Here is an 18,320-nt window from a genome sequence, read left to right on the forward strand (position 1 = left end):
GTCTTTTTTTTTTGGCATAAATTGTCAAACAGGTGTTTGTATTGATTGATAGAATGAGGCAAAAAAAAAGGCAAAAAAGTCATTTCATTGTGACTTTAACATCTGAACAACTTTTCTACTTTCTCATCAGAGATTGTGACAAAAGACACGATTTACATTCATTCCCCTTCAGTCCCACTGACTTCAATAACTCTTCTTCTGCTTCCCTCAAACTTTCATCTGCTGTTTTACTCCTTATTAGAAACTCTCAGGCCAGCTGTTTATTTGCAGCGGCTGTTGCTTCTACGGGAAAACCTTATCTTGATCTGAAAGATGAAATCTACAAGCATCACATGAACTGGCAAACATTCAGATCCTAGACGTTTGGCCCTGTTCGACCACACATACTATTAGAAGACTAGTAAAACACACACAATCATAGCTGCTTTTTCCCCCAATTTATTGTGACACATCAAAAAGCAAATGTGTGAATGCAATATGGATCTTTGTTAATAGTGTGTGAATTTTACCTTTATCTTCTCCTAGTTCACACTCAACTCAGCACCTAGACTGGATGGGTGTACATGTCTCTGCTCACCACACACTGTTTTTTAGAAAGAGCAAGGGAGCAGAATGATTTTAAAAAGTGTAAATAAAAGATTTCATGACCTTGGCCTCGAAAAATTATCTTTATCTTATCTTATCGTTTTATCAAAATTTTGCCTCATTTATCTTTGATAAGTTTCAAGCTGTGTCTATCACCTTGATGTATGATGGTGTAATAGTGATTTAAGAGGCAGGTTTTTTTGTCTTAAGTAAAGACAATGACGATATTAAAGGGACGCAGAGAGCTTCACTTCTATGAACATTAAGCTGTCAGGACAGTCAGTCATTTACTATAAAGTGTTCACAGGGAACAGAGCGATCCTCCCAGAAAAGCAAACATGCTGATCCATCATGGGACACACAGCTATAATTAGTGACGAGCATTATGGGTACACACACACACACACACACACACACACACACAAACACACACACACAAGCTGTCTCACCGGGTTAAAGAGAGCAATCACATCTGGTGGCAGATTTGATTACTTACCTCAGCCTGGGGAAGAACTGGAAAACTGAAGCTGTTGAATTTTTGACAGTTCTGCAGCTAGTGCAAGATCTGGAGTTGGACTGTGTGTTAAAAACTAAGTAGGTCTTTCACACTACAGGAAAAGTTAGCAGATTTCTCCTGCAAGCTTGAGATTCTGTCTCCATCTGCTGGGGTAAAGGCAAAAAGGCTCAAAACGTCTCACCGTCCAATACAATTCTTACAATTCCACAGATTACATTAAAAATGATCAGACACCAAGATTGGGATTGTAATTTGTGATTTAATAAATGCAGAGTATTTCTGAAAGCCATTTGTTTGAACACATTATATATACATATTTTTGATGTTGGATGAAGAGCTTGTAAAGTTTTTGGAATAAAAAAAAACTGTTTGACTCCTTCTGACTCTCATCAAACCTTGTTTTATTAAATTACACAAATAGATTTGAAGCCTAAGAGTCATGAAATTTACACAACACACAAAATAAAATGCAAATCTTAAATTCAAGTACAAAACCACTTCAGCTAGAGATTTACATCTAACAGTGGTGATATGTTAATTCAGACATAGTTGTATCCAACATTAAAATACTTGTTATTGTCACTGATATTCTGTGGCTAATGATAAAAAAGAAAAAAGAAAATTTTGTTGATAATACACCAGAATTCACCAGAGGAAAATAGATGATGATAACATCTGGTTTGGCAGCATTCGGCTCACAGTGCATCATACAATCAGAATGCAAACAGAATCAGTGTGTTAGTTTTTAGGGTTTTTCTGGTCTGGTTGCAAAGACATAAATCATCATAATTTTCCCCCAATAACTTGATTATACTGTAACTCTAACTTTAACCTTAATGGAAACCTTACACCTAACCCGTGACTTAACTAGAGAACAATATCTTTGTGATCAGAGATATATTTTTTACTGTGGAGCTTGACCAGAAAATAAAAACCAATGAAAACATCGATGAGGTTTCTGTTACATTTCTCAGATCCCAGAGCTGCTGAAGCACTTTTGTCCAGCAGGTGTCAGAGCAGACTAACAGCACTCACTCTATAATTTTCTTGAAGTAAAAAAAACAGACATCTATAACACTGAGGGACTTAGCTCATTTACAGTAAACCACTATTTTTTTTTATTTGTAGAAATGGATTCTGACTGTGTAATAGACCTGCTTTGTAAAACCCGGAGATTATAACACTTGGTGGCACGTTATGAATCAAGATAAAACTAATCCATTAATTCTTATCTCAAAAACATTTTGGGTCCATAGGATGATGGTATTTTGCAGGCTTGCTGATAAAGCTCCACACATTACTTCACATGCCCCGCAACCACAGGCGAGGGAGATCTGTAATTCAGGCAGCTTCAGCGACTGTACTTATCGATAGCAGGTACGGGGAAATGTGCCACAATGGAAATTTCTGCCGAGGAGATGAAAGTCTGCGTTTATCCTCCCGCTCCATTTACAGAGGTGTCACAGCCAGACACACAGGGGGGGCGAACAGTAATACACTTTTTGCTTTGGGCACACAGATTGTAGGATTTCTCAGGCCACAAAGATGAGGAAAGCAGGTGATGGAAATTAAGAATTTTAGAGCTTGCTTACACAGAGTTTTATTCTTTAAGGAAAATACAGTACAAGGATTTATAAAGTCTCTCACTGTTACTGGGGGGGAGGAATCATCCCAACACTGGTGGACTGTAAACCTGCATCATAAATTCACCATCTACAAGCCAAATAGTTTCCAATTAATGAGACTGAGTTGTGTATTCTGAACAATAACACACTCTACCAGGACATACAGTGTACACTGCATTTTATATATCAAGGGTTTGGAGCCAGAGGGGTGTGAGTAGGTTTTGGCAAACTTTATAGGACAGCCAAAACAAAAAAGTGGGCCGATCTTTTTTATTTAGGGCATTTTCACCTTTATTTGACAGTTGAAAGTAGAGACAGAGAGGAAAGATTGGTGTATGACATGCGACAAAGGTCCTGGGATGTTGCATTTATATGGTACACACCGTAGCCCATTGAACCACCAGGACCTATCTGTGATCACATGTTGTAAATATATTTTGATAATGATAATATCATCACACAAATACACAAATAAAGACTTACTGACACTACTAAAAAGCTATCCTAAAGAGCTCTGACTAGATACATAGAACTCATTTCCGCCCAAAATGCCAGTTCTGGCTCCAAGCCCTACATATCATTCCTCCTCTCTTTAACTCGCCAAGGTCAAACAAAATCATCATGTCGCCTTGAGCATGTGATTAAGGTATTGGCAGCAGGCTCATTTGCAGCCAGCTTGTCCTTTGAAGCCTTTAAAATCCACCCCTTCTACCTCAAGGGCCAGTAATTGGTTTGCAAGGCACACAGTCGAGGTCTCAGGAGGGGCCGGTGCACTTAGCATGACATCCCAGCATCGCGTGAGCTTTTCTCATGGCTTCAGAGCGCCGGAGAGGGTTACAGCATTAAGATTCCACCTGAGTGGAATCTCATGGTAAAATCTGAACGAACACAAGAACAGGCAGCAAGTCAATATCCCTTTTTGCAGCCTGCATATAGGACACCGCAGGAGGGCCGATCTGGACTCGTATACTCGTCATGCTGCTTCTCCACCCGGGAGCATAAACCGCAGCATAATCCCTCACCAATAACCACCGCTCCTCTGTGTGCCGAAGAGGCTGAAACAGAGGCCTGTGGGTCAGGGCTGAAGAGGCTGCTGAGTGTACTTTCATGTAACCATTTGTATCACTATCAGCCGAGCTGCTCTGTAGTCACAGTGAAAGGCTTTGAGGGCTTGTTCTGACATTTGGCTCTAATAACGGGACAAATCGTGGCCTAGAGTATCAGCCACATGGGCTGGCTGGGACTTTCTGAAGGGCCATCTGTTGTAGAAGTGTGGAACACAAATATATGGAAAACAAAAAGCCCCGTTAACACGCCTCTCCTATCTGCACTGTGTCTAGATATGGTTTAGCTGGATTACATTCACACCTGACTTTGAAATGCATCTCCGGTACGCAGATTGAAATCAGACTTCTCTTCAGATTGCTGCACACATCATTGCCTCCTGTAATAATTATGTCCCACTGTCTAACCTACCTGCCACCTGCTTGAGTCTTGAGTGCTTCCTGGCTTCCCTGTGTGGGAATTTTCTGTTTACATAGTTTGTATATGTGGATTGGAGACAAATTGGATCTACACTGTTTTGTTAATGTCACAAAATGTGTCTCTGACCACATCTGGAGTGGTTTGTGTTTTGTCCAGTAGCAGACAGGCCTTTTAACCCGTGACAGGTGCATTTACACCTGGAGTTTTTTTGCTCTATCCAAATATGATCTGATCAGTCAGGATGCATATTAAAGCCAGGTGTAAAGGGGGGCAAACTGTATTCAGAATTTATTTATGAACCTAAAAGAGAGTCACACTGTGATTCCTGCGGCATACTTCCTCATTGTCTCCCCTCTTTGATAGCACTGATGTTGCTGAACAATGTAGCTGCTCTACACAGAGTCACAAATAACCATACTGGAACCATTCTTTACGGCTTTGGTTCTAGTATGCCGTTCATCATTATAATTACACTCCCAAAAAACATTGTTCAAGCTGTGTGCTGCTATTATATAATGGTCCAATTCTGTCAATCTGCTTATGCAGCAGGCTAACAGCCACAAAAGCAGCTTGTACTGTCCCAACCGACTCTCTCACGCAGTCACATCGGCCAGAATGGGATTCTGCACATTGGAAAGCGTCCACTCCACATAACATAAACTAGTACTTCCACATTTCTGGGGGATCTTCTCCAGAGCGAGTCTCAGGAACCGGCTGGAACTGGAGTGTATGAGCTGTTCCTGCTAACCACGGCGGAGGGCTTCCAGTCCGGCTGGTAAAAATGGACGTCGAGGGTTCGAGCCCAGTTCGCAAACACCGTCTTCTCTGTGATGAAGCGGTGGTGGCTCCCGCGTCGGCTCCGCTCATGAGACAGATACATGGAGCACTCGTCAGGCCCAGAGGGCTCGTAGTAATGATACGGCACTGAGGGATGGGAGGAGGATCTACAAGGGAGCGCAGGAGGGGGAGCACAGAGGGGAGCGAGAATGAAAAGGGGGTGAAAGTAGATGTGAGACGGGAGGTATGTGGAGAAAAAAAAAAAGCATGGGAGTAATTATGAGAAGAAAAGAGGAGAGGGAGAGGAAGCGAGTCACAGCGGGGAACGAAATAGAGACACGAACAAAGAAAAACACGAGATAAAGATCAGAGGAATCTGAGCATGCAGATGTGTTCATTATAGAGCGTCCTGTTCCTCTGATACTGACAAACTCACACCAAGCTCAGTGGAAACCTGAGCCGCATGAGAGCCACTCTCAATCTGTCCTGCATTTCTCTAGGAATATCATATCCGAATCTATTGAATTCATGTGAAAAGAATGTAGTCAGGTTATTATTTTCCTGTCCCCAGTCAACTTGAATGTGCGTTAGGCGTATTTTGTCTTGTCTACCTGTTTTGTTTATGTTCAGTGTTGCAGTGAAGTTTGTTATGTGTTGTAAATGCCGGAGCGATTTTTCATCCGTACTGAAATTACGATAGTTCCCCCGGCAATGAAAGACTCTTCAAATTGTCGCTACAGGAAGTAATCATTATATTGCCATTATCAGTTGAAGACATCATTGAAGCTGCACTAGGCAAGATTTTTTTAATATAAAATGCATCCGTCTTATCAGCCTAAATCACAAAGTAGATAATAGAGAATAGAGAAGAGCATCCTGTCCCCTCTAACTGAGACACTGTAGATGAATCAAAAGTGACAAATCAAAACTTAAAGTCAGAGGGAAAAAGGGGCATTTCAATGGTGTCTTGCTTCTGTTTGGTCAAAAATCTGTGATGGTGTTATTTGGTTGGAGTTTTAAAACATGCCTACTGGTGTGCCATGAAGTCACCACTAAAAATATGCCATTTTCCAGGAAGTAAAAGTAATGGGATTTTGATATAAATAGTATAAGAAAATAAAGTTTAGAATTTTTGTTTTGCCATTTATTGAAAATAAGTATGTTATGAAATGGAGAATTAGCTAACAAGGTGTAAAAGTCACTTGTTATTTCATTGTGACTTTCAAAGCAAAACACAAAGCAGCAGTGAGTGAGCAATCTGTTCAGAGAAAGCTGGACTCACCAACTTTTATAAATTTAAATTTTTTGCATCTCAAGTCCCTTTGGTATAAAGTGATCACAGACTTCATGAACAATGAGCGTGCTGTGTGCTGTTTACTGACACCACCTTACATGATTTCTGGATACTGGAGTAGTTTGTTCTTTGCCTTTTGTAGCCGCCAAAACGTGTGCAACGTTGCCTATAGTGCAGCTTTAGCAAAAGTAATATCTCACTAAACAATTGAAACTCTTGGAAAAGAAGTTGGATTGTACCTGCAGAAATCAGGAGGCACCATGCCGTACACGTTGATCCTGTCGCACAGCTCCAGGGCAATGGCCATGGTGAACCAGCCGGTGCTCAGCCAGGAGTTGGAGCTCTTCCTGGAAGACAAGAGGGAATGATCATAAACATCCATACTCACAGTGTAAAACAATACTGGGAACACTTTGCTCTTTCCATGAGACAGACTGACCAAATGAATCAAGATGAAAGCTGCGACTCCTTACTTTCAGATTTCACCTGATAAATCCCCTTGGAGGAGTGGAGGAGATAGATTAAAGAAGGATTATAAAACTGTGAAACAACTGAGATGTGAGTTGTGGAAAAGAGACAGTTTCTTAAAGTGTTCTTGATGTTTTCTACACCAAGTACACAACAGACAAGGAAATATCCATGAATAAGATGAAAACTGTCTTTTCTGAAACGTTTATGTTGCCACTGACTATGGACGCTCCCTATTGGAGTGGGCTAACTGTTTGCATGCAGATGAGTTTATATGAATAGCTGTCTTCAAGTCTACGTGTCTTCATGTAATTGGGTCTAATGTTGTATGTTCATGTTAAATCACAGCGATTATGCCACACTAGAGGCATCTGTATCATATAAACCTGTAGAGCGGTTTTGTTTGACGGGAAAAAGTCTCAGTAAATCAGAACCATGTTTATTCGCACAGACATCTGCATGCAGGAATTTGACTTGAATGGTTGGTGCAATACTTAGATATAGACAGAAACAATTAAAATTAAAGTGGTAATCCGCAACATCTGCATTCTGTTTTGTTTTGTTTTTGTTTAGGTTTTTTTGGAGATATCGTTGGCGCTAAGCACTCATTACTGTGTTTTTTTACACTGCACTTCGCAGACATCACCTGTCAATCAAACAGTGTGTCCAGTACTGTGATTCTTTTTCCTTGGAGTTTCTGTAGTTGGCGCTCTTTTCTTTGTCTGTTCAGCCATGGTGGCTCAAATCAGATCATCTACTCCAGTGGTTCTCAACCTTTTTGGCTCGTGACGCCATAAAACAAAGTGATGCCTACTCACGACCGCCTTCACAGGCTGCATGTGTAGAGTGGTTTATTCCACAATACTCCACTCTACACTCTCACCAGTATTTCAAAAGAAAAAAAACAAACATTAGAGAAAAATCAGAGAAAACATAGACATGATAACAAATTTGTATGGTAGAAATATGTTTTTTTCCCCATCAATATCCTATCAATCATCTTGTAACCCCCCAATTTATCTTGTAACCCCCTGGGAGGTCCCAGCCCCCAGGTTGAGCCCCTCTGATCTACTCTATAGTGGTGAAAAGATTTCTATCATGTAGTTTCTATTATGTATTATTCTTGAGTGGTGCCAGCCACCACAACAACATAATGTCCTATATACCATGTGGGAGGACATAACAAGGTCACTTTAAATGTACAGACCTAAAATAACAGTAAGGTACAGCTTGAATGTGCAGCATTTGAACCAAAAGGATGTATGTGAGGTCTGTTTGTCCTTGCACCATGTCTACAGTATATACTGTGTATGTACTGTGTTAGCTGTGACTAAGTTGATGATGTCTCTGCTTCAAGACCACAAAGAAAATTCCCTCTGCATTTATTGTATTTGGCAGATAAAGTGATTCTTACTCTTATTCTGAAAGCAAAACCGGACGCATTTGTGCAAATCTGTGCACTGAAATTGAATTCCCGTCATAGAGGAAGACAATAAGCTGTAATGTTAATAAAAGGCTGTCCAGGTCAGCGCTCTCACTGGGGACTGGGGCGAAGCTGGCAGCTGCGGCGCTCCTGTCGGTGAGGATCCTGTTAGCTGGAGCCTCGCCTGCCAGGAGGCTCTGACGCTGCCAAGCAGAGCGCTGCAGGCGGAGGGCAGCGGAGGCGGTCGGGACCCGCCATCCTGTCTGCCGTCCAAGGGCTGCCACTCCCCATCATCACCGGTTAATGAGGTAAGATCAATTACAACACAGCATCTGTAACTGCCATGTAAGCGTTAGGTATCTGTGTTCTGTCTGCCTGATATGAAGACCTACAGTACTTATCAATCTGTCATTTTCAGTAAATGATTAGGGAGTTCACCCGCCATGACATTGATTTCTACTCACTTAACATGGAGCTGATTCTGTTTCTGCTTCTAGTGGGAAAATGTAATTCCTCTGGAGGAACACAAACAGCATCAAAATAGAACACATGTTCTATTTATGATGCTGAGCCAGTCAAGTAAATGTCTTACTACAGGTTTGCGCTACATAAGGAAAGACTTTGAATCCCTCATCCTGGCATTAGTGGGACAACTGTGAGATCGTGTTATAAAGCAAATCCCCTCAAATCCATAAACAGATACTGGACTAGCTTGCATTAAATCCCATTAATGACACTGTGAGTGCTTTCATTGTTTGGGGCTCCTACATAGTCTTTTGTTGTGAACAAGTATGTCACAAACATATGAGGCCTTTCAAAAATAGTGTAATCTGTGTAGCGCCTGCTTCAAGTGGCTCAAGCTCAAATGTCTCTTTTGTCTTTTAGTTTCCTCTTTTTTTCTTTTTTTTTTACATTTCTTTGGATGGGGGAGCAGATTTTGAAGTGTGCCTCAATCAGCCCTTGCCTCAACAAACAAACCCCCTAATGACAGGATTAACTTTTTGAACATTCACCTATCTATTCCTGTTTCCTTTTTGAAGAGTTCGTCGAATCTCAGCATCTTGATCCGGGAAATAATGTAGACTTTGAGTTTGGGCAGCAGCTGGTTCACCAGCCTCAGGTTGTTGTAGACCTGGCCTTTTCCGTCCCGTCTCATGCAGCTGCTCGGCCCCCAGAAGATGAACACCGTGTCTTGGCTCGCGTTGAGCAGCTGCTGGCGGCTCCGCAGCACCCTCTGCAGGCTGGAGTGGGCTATGACACGCAGGCCGGTGCGCCGGCCGACGTCCTGCTGGTAGCCGGCGCTGGGGGCGTCGTTCATACGGATGACGCACTCGGACCGGTCGATTTCTGCACCCCGCTTGCTCCCTGTCAGCTGGCCGGAGCTGGTCACCAGAGCGCAGGTGCTACAGTGCATCTTCAGAGGCTGTGGAGGTGAAAGGTCAAAAGTCAAAAACCACTGTAGTTTCATTCAGAAAACTCAAATAGATCTACCTATTCATAGTATTCTGTTACATCACCACACAACTTGCTAGAAAAAAACAGGTGATTGTAAAAAATTAACAGGTGATTCTAATCAAATGGCAGCCACAGCCAATGAGTTGTATATATTGTAAAGCACCATGTTGGTAGGAAATGCATGTGACATAGTTGACATCATCAACTATGAATAGAAGACAAGGTGTGAAACAGGAATTTTGAAGCCCAGTATCATCCTATAGAGTCACTGCATGTTTTCTATGAGTTCATTCTGTAAACGTTGACAGGATTGGATCTATTGCTACAGCACAGTCTAACCAAATCGAGCAACAGAAAATACAACATATTCTCAAAGGCGATCAAAAATTCAGTGTGCCCAAAAAACACGATGAATAAAGTATCAACAGTCAAAAGGGATGAATCTGTAACCTCCAGCCACCAAGGTCAGTCTGACTGGCAGAGAGAGATCCTTGGGTTGACATTCAAATCTGGCTGCCAGGAGGAAAACAACAGTAACCCTGAAATGGTTCAGCACAGTCAGTACAGCAGCTCATGCAAAAGGTCACTCTGCATAAGCTTGCTATACTGCGTCTCTCTGATAAAACTGCCAAAAAATGTGGAATGTAATGCCAGGCTTCTTACATGTTAATATAGTTTTTGCCAAACACACACACTGGATTTTCAACTGGAAATTCCCTCAAAGTAAAGCGGACAATCTGCCCTTCAATGTCAAGACCACTGTGTCATACTGTACCAAATCCAAAATGAAAAAGAACATGAGGCCAAAACATCACACAATGCATTGCTGTGCAAAAACCTCTAGTCTATCCAACAGAGAACTAAACTGCTGAGAATAATTGGTTTTGGAAATCAGGTTTTCAAAGTGGGAAACGGCGAGCTTAGATAGAATGATCCAACGGCAAAAACACAGAGACCCTTCACATGAATTATTCCCAGCCTTAATAGAGAGCCACATTGGCATTCTGAACTGTGTGCCGGGCTTCACACTCCATCAGGGCCGGAGGTGGGAATGTGTGTGTGCGCACACATACATGCAGGTGATATTACCAGCGTCACAGGCTCTGCTCCCACCGCTCTATTTACAATGCTCTCCCGCTATCTCTGTGACCCCACGCTGAATGAATACCTAGTGTGTGTTTCTGTGTGTGTGTGTGTGTGTGTGTGTGTTTGGAGGTGTCCTCAAACCATTGTGTAGAGTTTGATGTGGCTCCAGATCTGTAATACAATCACGTCTAAAATGTGCCCAGATCCAGACCAGTTGCGTTCAAACCAACACACACACACACACACACACACACACATACACACTCTCTCCCTATCATCTCTATGCATTGAAGAACAGGTATTTCCATTCCCCCCCCAACACAGTCAAAAGAAACCATTTCCTCTGGTAGTCTGTCTGCACTCCCTGAACCCAGACCACCAACAACCAGTAGAGCCAGAGCGAATTACACACTTCACTGCACAAACACACCCTCTCTGCCTCGGCTGCGGGAATCACAATCGTTTTAGTTGTTTCTTCTTTTTTATCTACAACAGATAGGGTCCGCTTTCCCGTCGGCGCTATCAAAACAGCGAGTCCAAAACAACTTTTTTAATTATTTTAATACTCGGCGAAAGGAATTGAACTAGTAAAAGGCGATTGAAGGTTGCATGCCCAGTGGTCTAGTTTAAAGCGCCTGTGAAATAATAAAAGTGTCCTTGACAGTGATGCTGAAGCTCCAGTGTCGGAGCTCCTGACAGCTCGATGGGTCTAGGAAATAGGCACTTACAGACGCCGAATCACTGAGAGAGGCTTTCACAATCTGATGAAGAGTATTTCAGTGGGGAGGACGGAGACGGCTGAAGATGTGACCTGTGGACGTTGGAATAAATGAATGAATAAATCACCGATCTATTGTGTAACGTACTGGTGGGAGTGATTGAATTAGATATTTAGATACAGTGAATACAGTGGTCCTTTAATTTATGAACCAACTAGCAACTAGAACACTCACTCACTCATTCACAGACACACAGACACACAAACACACACACTCACTCGTTCATTTACTCTCTCTCACACACACACTCACTCACTCATTCTCTCTCTCTCTTTCTCACACACACACTTACTCTCTCACTCACTCATTCACTCTCACTCATTCACTCACTCACTCTCACTCACTCACTCATTCACTCACTCACTCACTCTCTCACTCACTCTCACTCACTCACTCTCACTCACTCACTCACTCTCTCTCACTCATTCACTCACTCACTCACTCACTCACTCATTCACTCACTCACTCACTCTCTCACTCACTCACTCACTCACTCATTCATTCACTCACTCATTCACTCTCTCACTGACTCACTGACTCACTTACTCATTCACTCTCTCTCACTCACTCATTCACTCTCTCTCACTCACTCACTCACTCACTCATTCACTCTCTCTCACTGACTCACTCACTCACTCATTCACTCTCTCTCTCTCACTCACTCACTCATTCACTCTCTCGCTTACTCACTCACTCACTCACTCACTCACTCACTCATTCTCTCTCTCACTCTCTCTCTCTCACACACACACACACACACACACACACACACACATACACACACATTCTGCACTACATCATGTGAAGAGAGGATGCTCTATCCAGATCAATAATACATAACCATAAGCAACACAGTCTCCTGGATTAAGATGATCTAAGAAGTGAAGAGGTTCAACCTTAAGAGGCTGCACCATGAACTCTGACATGAAGCAGATTAGATTTTCCTAAGACATGCGGGTATGTTTCTTATAAACAGAAAAACAGCAGCAGTTCGGAGTACGGCTCTGGTTCCAGTCCCAGTCAATTACCGCCCACACACCGACTCCAGACTCATCAGTATCATCCTGTTTATACACTTCCCGGGGGAACTCGGGATCATAATTGCTTTCAGAGCGAACCCCATCAGTCAGCCTCTAATATCGTACCGGAGCTTCCTCTGTGCCTCCAATCCTCCAGCCTCTCCCTGAGAACTCGGGCACATCCCATCCAATTTTATGAAGGGCAGATACTGGTACAAACTTGGATTTAATATCAAACATCCCGCTATATGAGTAATGTTGGGTACAGTTTGAAAACTTGAAGATTCAACAGTATTTGCTTCTAGTTGCACAAATAATCTGGATCTCGCTCATCATCATAATAGTAACTACGCACTTTCTAAAGTGTAAAGAAATAGACTAATGGAAATCAACTGAGAGCAGAGACAGATTAGTGGCACCTGTGCTGTGGCGTGAAGCTTTAATGATCAGAGCTGCTTTCTTCTCTGAGAGCCCAATTAATTACACCGGAATCCTCCTGACAGTTGAAATCTCATTAATCTCCTCCTGGTGACACACATTCAAGACGCAATCCCGAACTTGCTCTGTTCTCAATTTGAGAGAATAAAAGGCGAGATAATCAAGGCGCCTCTCTTCTTCATCCCGCCAAACCTCAGACAGAGGGAAGGGGAAGAGTGAGTCTCCGAGGACGTACCCTTGTTAGCGGCAAATTGATGGAGGGAGCGAAATAATGTATCTGCCGGTTTCCACTACGACTGGCGTGTAATGGAGAATCCACAGCTGGCCCTTAGTGAAGATGATATTCATGGCTCCCTGTCAGATCGTCCCATTCACCTCATCCATCTACCGGATTACAGGACTCTTGGATTAATGAGGAAACACATCCTATTTAAGGAGGTGTGTCAGAACGGAGGATGGATAGGGGCATGACTATATAATGAGCCACTTAACATCAACCTGAAGATGACACCTGATAATGTAAGGTTAACCGTTCTGCCAGCAGTGCCCCCTTTACCTTGAGTGGAATTAAAATGTGCATGTCCTGGGAATTCAAGCAGTAAGCAAGCTAAGCACAAGGCTGCTTTTTTGTGTTTTATAAGAAAGGAGTTGTCTGTTGTTATTATGAACTGCCTCTATGCAGTAGCGCACCTCTGAGACTTCTTCGCAATTAAGTCTGTGAAAGGGCTTGTCGCCTAACTGACTTCCTAATGGCACCTTTTTCTCCAAGACTGACTGTATTAAAATGCTTTCAGGACAGACGCAGGCCTTGCAAATAATAAGTAGGTGCACGCATACATTGGCACACGCACACACATTCATGCTCACACACACAGGCTTTGTGATTAGAGTGCATAAAGGCCAATGTAGATTGATGCTGCTGACAATTCTTCAAAGGTCAACATCTCTTAAACTGGAATCGGCAAAACATCAGAGAATAGCGGGAGGGAGGGAGGGAGGGAGAGCAGATGAGGAGGGAAGGAGAAGAATGGGGAGGCTGTCTCCTTAGGTGTGTGAAATCAACTGTGTGTGTGTGTGTGTGTGTGTGTGTGTGTGTGTGTGTGTGTGTGTGTGTGTGCGTGTGTGTGTGTGTGTGTTTGAGAGAGAGAGAAAGTCTATTCAACTCCGCAGCTCTAATTAGCTTGTCAAAGAAAAGAAATCCATACTAGAGGAGGACATCTCACAAAAGAAACTTGCAGAAACTGCAGAAGGCGGATAGATATAGAGAAATAATGAACACCACAACTTCTAGCTGGTTGCTCAAAATATCCCACATTAATGCACACAATATCTTTGAGGTCTGATCTGATATAGACTGCTGGGCATTAATACTGGTATTTTCATGTCATCATTAAAAAACAAAAGGATTGAAAGCAGTAGCACAGATGTTTAGCCTTTAAACTTCAGCTTCATGTAAGATGCCACCCTTTGCAAAACAGTCTAGGTGATTAATGTGTCTGGTGTCTCTTGGATAAGACATAAACCAGCGAAGCAGTCGCAGACCCACCACCCACCTCAGTGAAATCACAGCCCATGCAAACAAGTTATGCACATAAGTTAATATGGGCCATAAACAGACTCCTGCAGGCATATTAAACAGAGCTCTCCTCACATCTTCAAGCATCCCCGGCTCTGATGAGGGCATAAAATTTTGAATAAGTGTATGTACGCATGCATGAGTTTTTGTCTGCATCTGTGTGTTTGTGTGTGTACCGGTGGTGTGTGTGTGTGTATCTGTGTGTGTGTGAGTCAAAGCCTAGATTCCCTCCAGCAGAGGCAGACCTCAGATGACCCTGAAGGAAGCCGTAGAGACCGATCCGCCCACTCCACGGCTCCTACAGCAGGTCGTCTCCGGTTAGTAATTCCCTCGCTCTGTCGGAGGTTGCGGCGGCAGAGCTGGGAGCCCCCCACGGGACGGGGCAGAGTGACACTAAGCAGTGTGAAAATGACGCAGTACTGAATCCATCAAGAAGCCCCTGTCAGGTGTGAGCTGGAGGAGGTGGACGGTCAGGAGTGACTGTGAATAATAAAACACCGACACCGCTGAAAACACGGACACAAAACTAAGAAGCTGCCTCTGCCGTTTCTCCTGGAGGGCTTGGAGAGCACCTGCAATACCTGCAGATTAATGTTTCCTTTTGATTTGATTTAAAATGATCTGACGAGGGTTATAATGTTTCGTGCTGGAACTTGGCTGAGTCAAGAAAGACGGGCATGTCCAGCAAACCTCAGCTGAAATCAAACCTCTCTCCAAATCATCAATCAGTGAAAGGTGAACTGCAACCAACACCGTGTTCGGATCTAATTTTATTTTTCAGGAAATATTCTCCTGTCCAGTGCTACCTGAGCAGCGCAGTGTCCTCTCCACACCGCCGAAACCTCGCTGCGCTCATATCTTTCTCACTGAGGGGAGCCGGTGGGAGCAGCGGTGCTATCTTTCCACCCAGATAACTCGCCCCGAACAAACCCCACCAAGAGCAGCAAGAAATCTGCGGGGGAACTGCCTCGCTCTCTGTCCTCAGTCAAAAATAAAATAAAATGAAATAAAAAAACAAAAAAAAACTACTGACTTCCTGAGGCACGCATGCCCAGCCCTGCTCTGTTTACACTGACAGTCTGATTAATGTTTAAAGGTCATGTGGCAATGTAATCAAAAATGTCTTGCTGGATTCACATACATATGCACACGCACACACACACACACACACACACACACACATTAAATATTCTTGAACATTATGGCATCTTTTTCTACTGTTTGATTGTTCCTCAGGCTATGGGAGCATCGATAGTTAGAAATAGGATAGTATTTGTATTTATTTCTTAAGGGAATTTTAATTGCAGCACATCAACAGCGACTGAATCTACATTCAGCAAGCACTTAACACTATGTATTACAGTAACACACACTGTGGAGCTATATGAAAAAAAAGGGAAATAGCAGTGGTGTCTTTAGAAACCATTCTTTGTAGAAATCTATCCCCTTTTAAGTACTTTTGTCATTAAATATTTCATGGTAGACACATGAATTATGAATTGAGAAATGGAGTAAACTACAGAGAGAATTTAGAGATGGTACTTCCATGGCGAGACAAGCACTTCGGCTCAGTATGCAAGAGATTATTACAGCCCTATAGGAGACAATAGGGCTGTAATAATCTCTTAGTCCACACCGCACAATTTAAATTACTAAATTTAGGGGATGTCTACAATAGTCAATTTCATTTACAGAGCTCGACTGCCCTATGCAGTATATCACCACAAAAAGATAACAATGAAACAGTGAAATTTGAACTTTTGAGATAATAACGGCATGGATAAAACAGGTTGGTTGCTTGACAAGTTGTATGCCAAAAATCTAGGACCTGTTATATGCTGTAGCTGAAAAACCTGGGCATCAAATTGAACTGCGAGGACAACTGACAACATGATTCGGCACATGACTCAAACACGCAGCAGAGCATCCTTGAAAGGCTCATTCTGTCTGGAACAGGGGAGAAACCCAAAGCTTCAAAAAGCTGTTTTAAGTGCATACCTGAAACCTCCATTTACATGCTAGTCTCCGTGTTTTACCTGGATGACAGCGGAATACAGATAAGGTGCAGGTTATATTACATATGCACAACTGCACCACAGCAATCAATGTGGCTTTCAAGGGCTAGGTGCTCGACACATAAGCCCAACTGATTACAACTATATTCAAACGCAATGAGTGGATTCAAATCGCTCCAGGGTATAAAATTGACTGCAGAGAGAGTGAGGGCACTGCCATTATATTGAGGAATAGTTAGCGACTGTGTGTAATGCGGTGAATGACAAATTAGTATGTCAAGGCAATCAACCATCTCACAGAATGTGAAGAAATGTAAAGTGCGACTTCGGGTTGGCACCATGCCTGGCAGCCACAGTGAATTGGTGCTCAGTTTATGTTTCTGCACCAATATAACCAAGATGAATTCCTGCACATTTATTCTACTTGTCAACTGAAGAGAGATTCTTATTCTAATTCTCAAAAGAAGAAGACATCCAGTTATAGTTTGGGCATATGCACTGAAATCACATGCAAGTCATAGCTTATTTTATGGTTTTTAAGTGTTTAGCGTTTGTAGATAAAGAAGGAACCACCTGCGGCAACATCTACCTCTTGGAAAATACATAACGAGATAGATCAGCGTACAGTGTGTAAGTGTAGTCAGTGCATGTTTACCTTGTGATCCATAACACCTGTGTAACCATCAAGGGTTAATGTCGGGGGTTTCTGTGGTTTCTTTGGCTGCTTCATCTGTGGACCAGGACCATCTGAATGGGAGGATGATGATGATGAGGATGATGAGGAGGATGATGATGATGATGTGTCACCAGAACTGCTGTTGTACAGCAACATAAAACTGGTAACCATGGTGATGATGATGACGCCAATAATCCCCTGGCACTGGGGAAACAAACAGCACAAAACACATAACACAAGAAACACATATAAGTAGAATAGGGGACCATAAAGAAAACATAAAGAGCAGAGCATTTGATTTAGAAAATAGATTCCATACAACCAGAAGACTGTCAATAAGCTTTGGGACAAGAGCTGAATTTCTAAAGAGCCAAGAAATCACTGTTAATTAAATGTCAACTTTCAAAGCGAAGGCAACACAATAATAACAGCTGCGCTTTCTTCACGCTACAAATTAAATGTCAGCTGTGCCACTCAGATGCACTAAACACGCTCTGTCAACGGGGCGATATGTTTTCAAAGAGAAATAACTGCGTTAGGCTGCTGAATTCAAACATGCAACAGAATTATTTGCGAGAAAGTAATCCTACAATACATTTCGGACGGGTGCTACTGCCTACAGACATCACAGCAAAACCAGAGGAATATTACAAGAGACTAAAACAAAAAATACCACAAAGTACAATGAGGTCACTATTAAACTGCATAGTGAGGCAGATCCGCCTACAAACTCACTGTTGAGACCCACAGAAACACTAAAGGTCCATACAGGATTATTACAGTGATATTTCCTAAAGGTCTAAATCTATAGTTACCACTCGTATCTTCATCTTCACTTCCCCTTATTTCCAAGCACAGGTCCCTCTTCTTCTCATCATGACAGGGCCAAAGCTGTCACATAACGTCGGGGCTCCTCTTCTGCAGCCCAACAACTATCGGGCTACATGCAACACCTGAGCGGCGGCAGCATCACCGGGATCATCGCGCAGCAAATGACGCTCCACTACACTACTCTTTTTCCCATGCTCTTTCTCAGGGACGCCCTCAATCAGCGGACCACTCCTCATGGTCCTAAGGAACTCGTCGTTTTCCACTCACCTCA

At 42.7% G+C, this 18,320-nt stretch overlaps 1 protein-coding gene across 2 annotated transcripts; it reads right to left on the reverse strand.

Annotated features, from left to right (window-relative positions):
• Positions 1–4,915: 4,915 nt before the first annotated feature.
• On the reverse strand, positions 4,916–18,048 carry st6galnac5b (ST6 (alpha-N-acetyl-neuraminyl-2,3-beta-galactosyl-1,3)-N-acetylgalactosaminide alpha-2,6-sialyltransferase 5b). Of its 2 annotated transcripts, none has more exons than XM_071545409.1 (5): positions 18,034–18,048; positions 17,198–17,416; positions 9,188–9,597; positions 6,523–6,630; positions 4,916–5,156 (listed from the first exon to the last, which is right to left on the reverse strand). In XM_071545409.1, exons 1-5 carry the CDS (start codon positions 18,046–18,048, stop codon positions 4,916–4,918), a joined length of 993 nt encoding a protein of 330 aa, XP_071401510.1. The 2 variants fall into 2 exon arrangements, with proteins under 2 accessions (XP_071401510.1, XP_071401509.1); XM_071545408.1 differs by having other exon boundaries at positions 17,198–17,422.
• Between the last annotated feature and the right edge of the window lie 272 nt (positions 18,049–18,320).

This window comes from Centroberyx affinis, unplaced genomic scaffold, assembly GCF_046629955.1.
Source record: "Centroberyx affinis isolate AG114_WGS23_722 - 3 ecotype Tasmania unplaced genomic scaffold, CSIRO-AGI_Caff_v1 ptg004902l_1, whole genome shotgun sequence".
NCBI lineage: Eukaryota > Metazoa > Chordata > Actinopteri > Beryciformes > Berycidae > Centroberyx > Centroberyx affinis.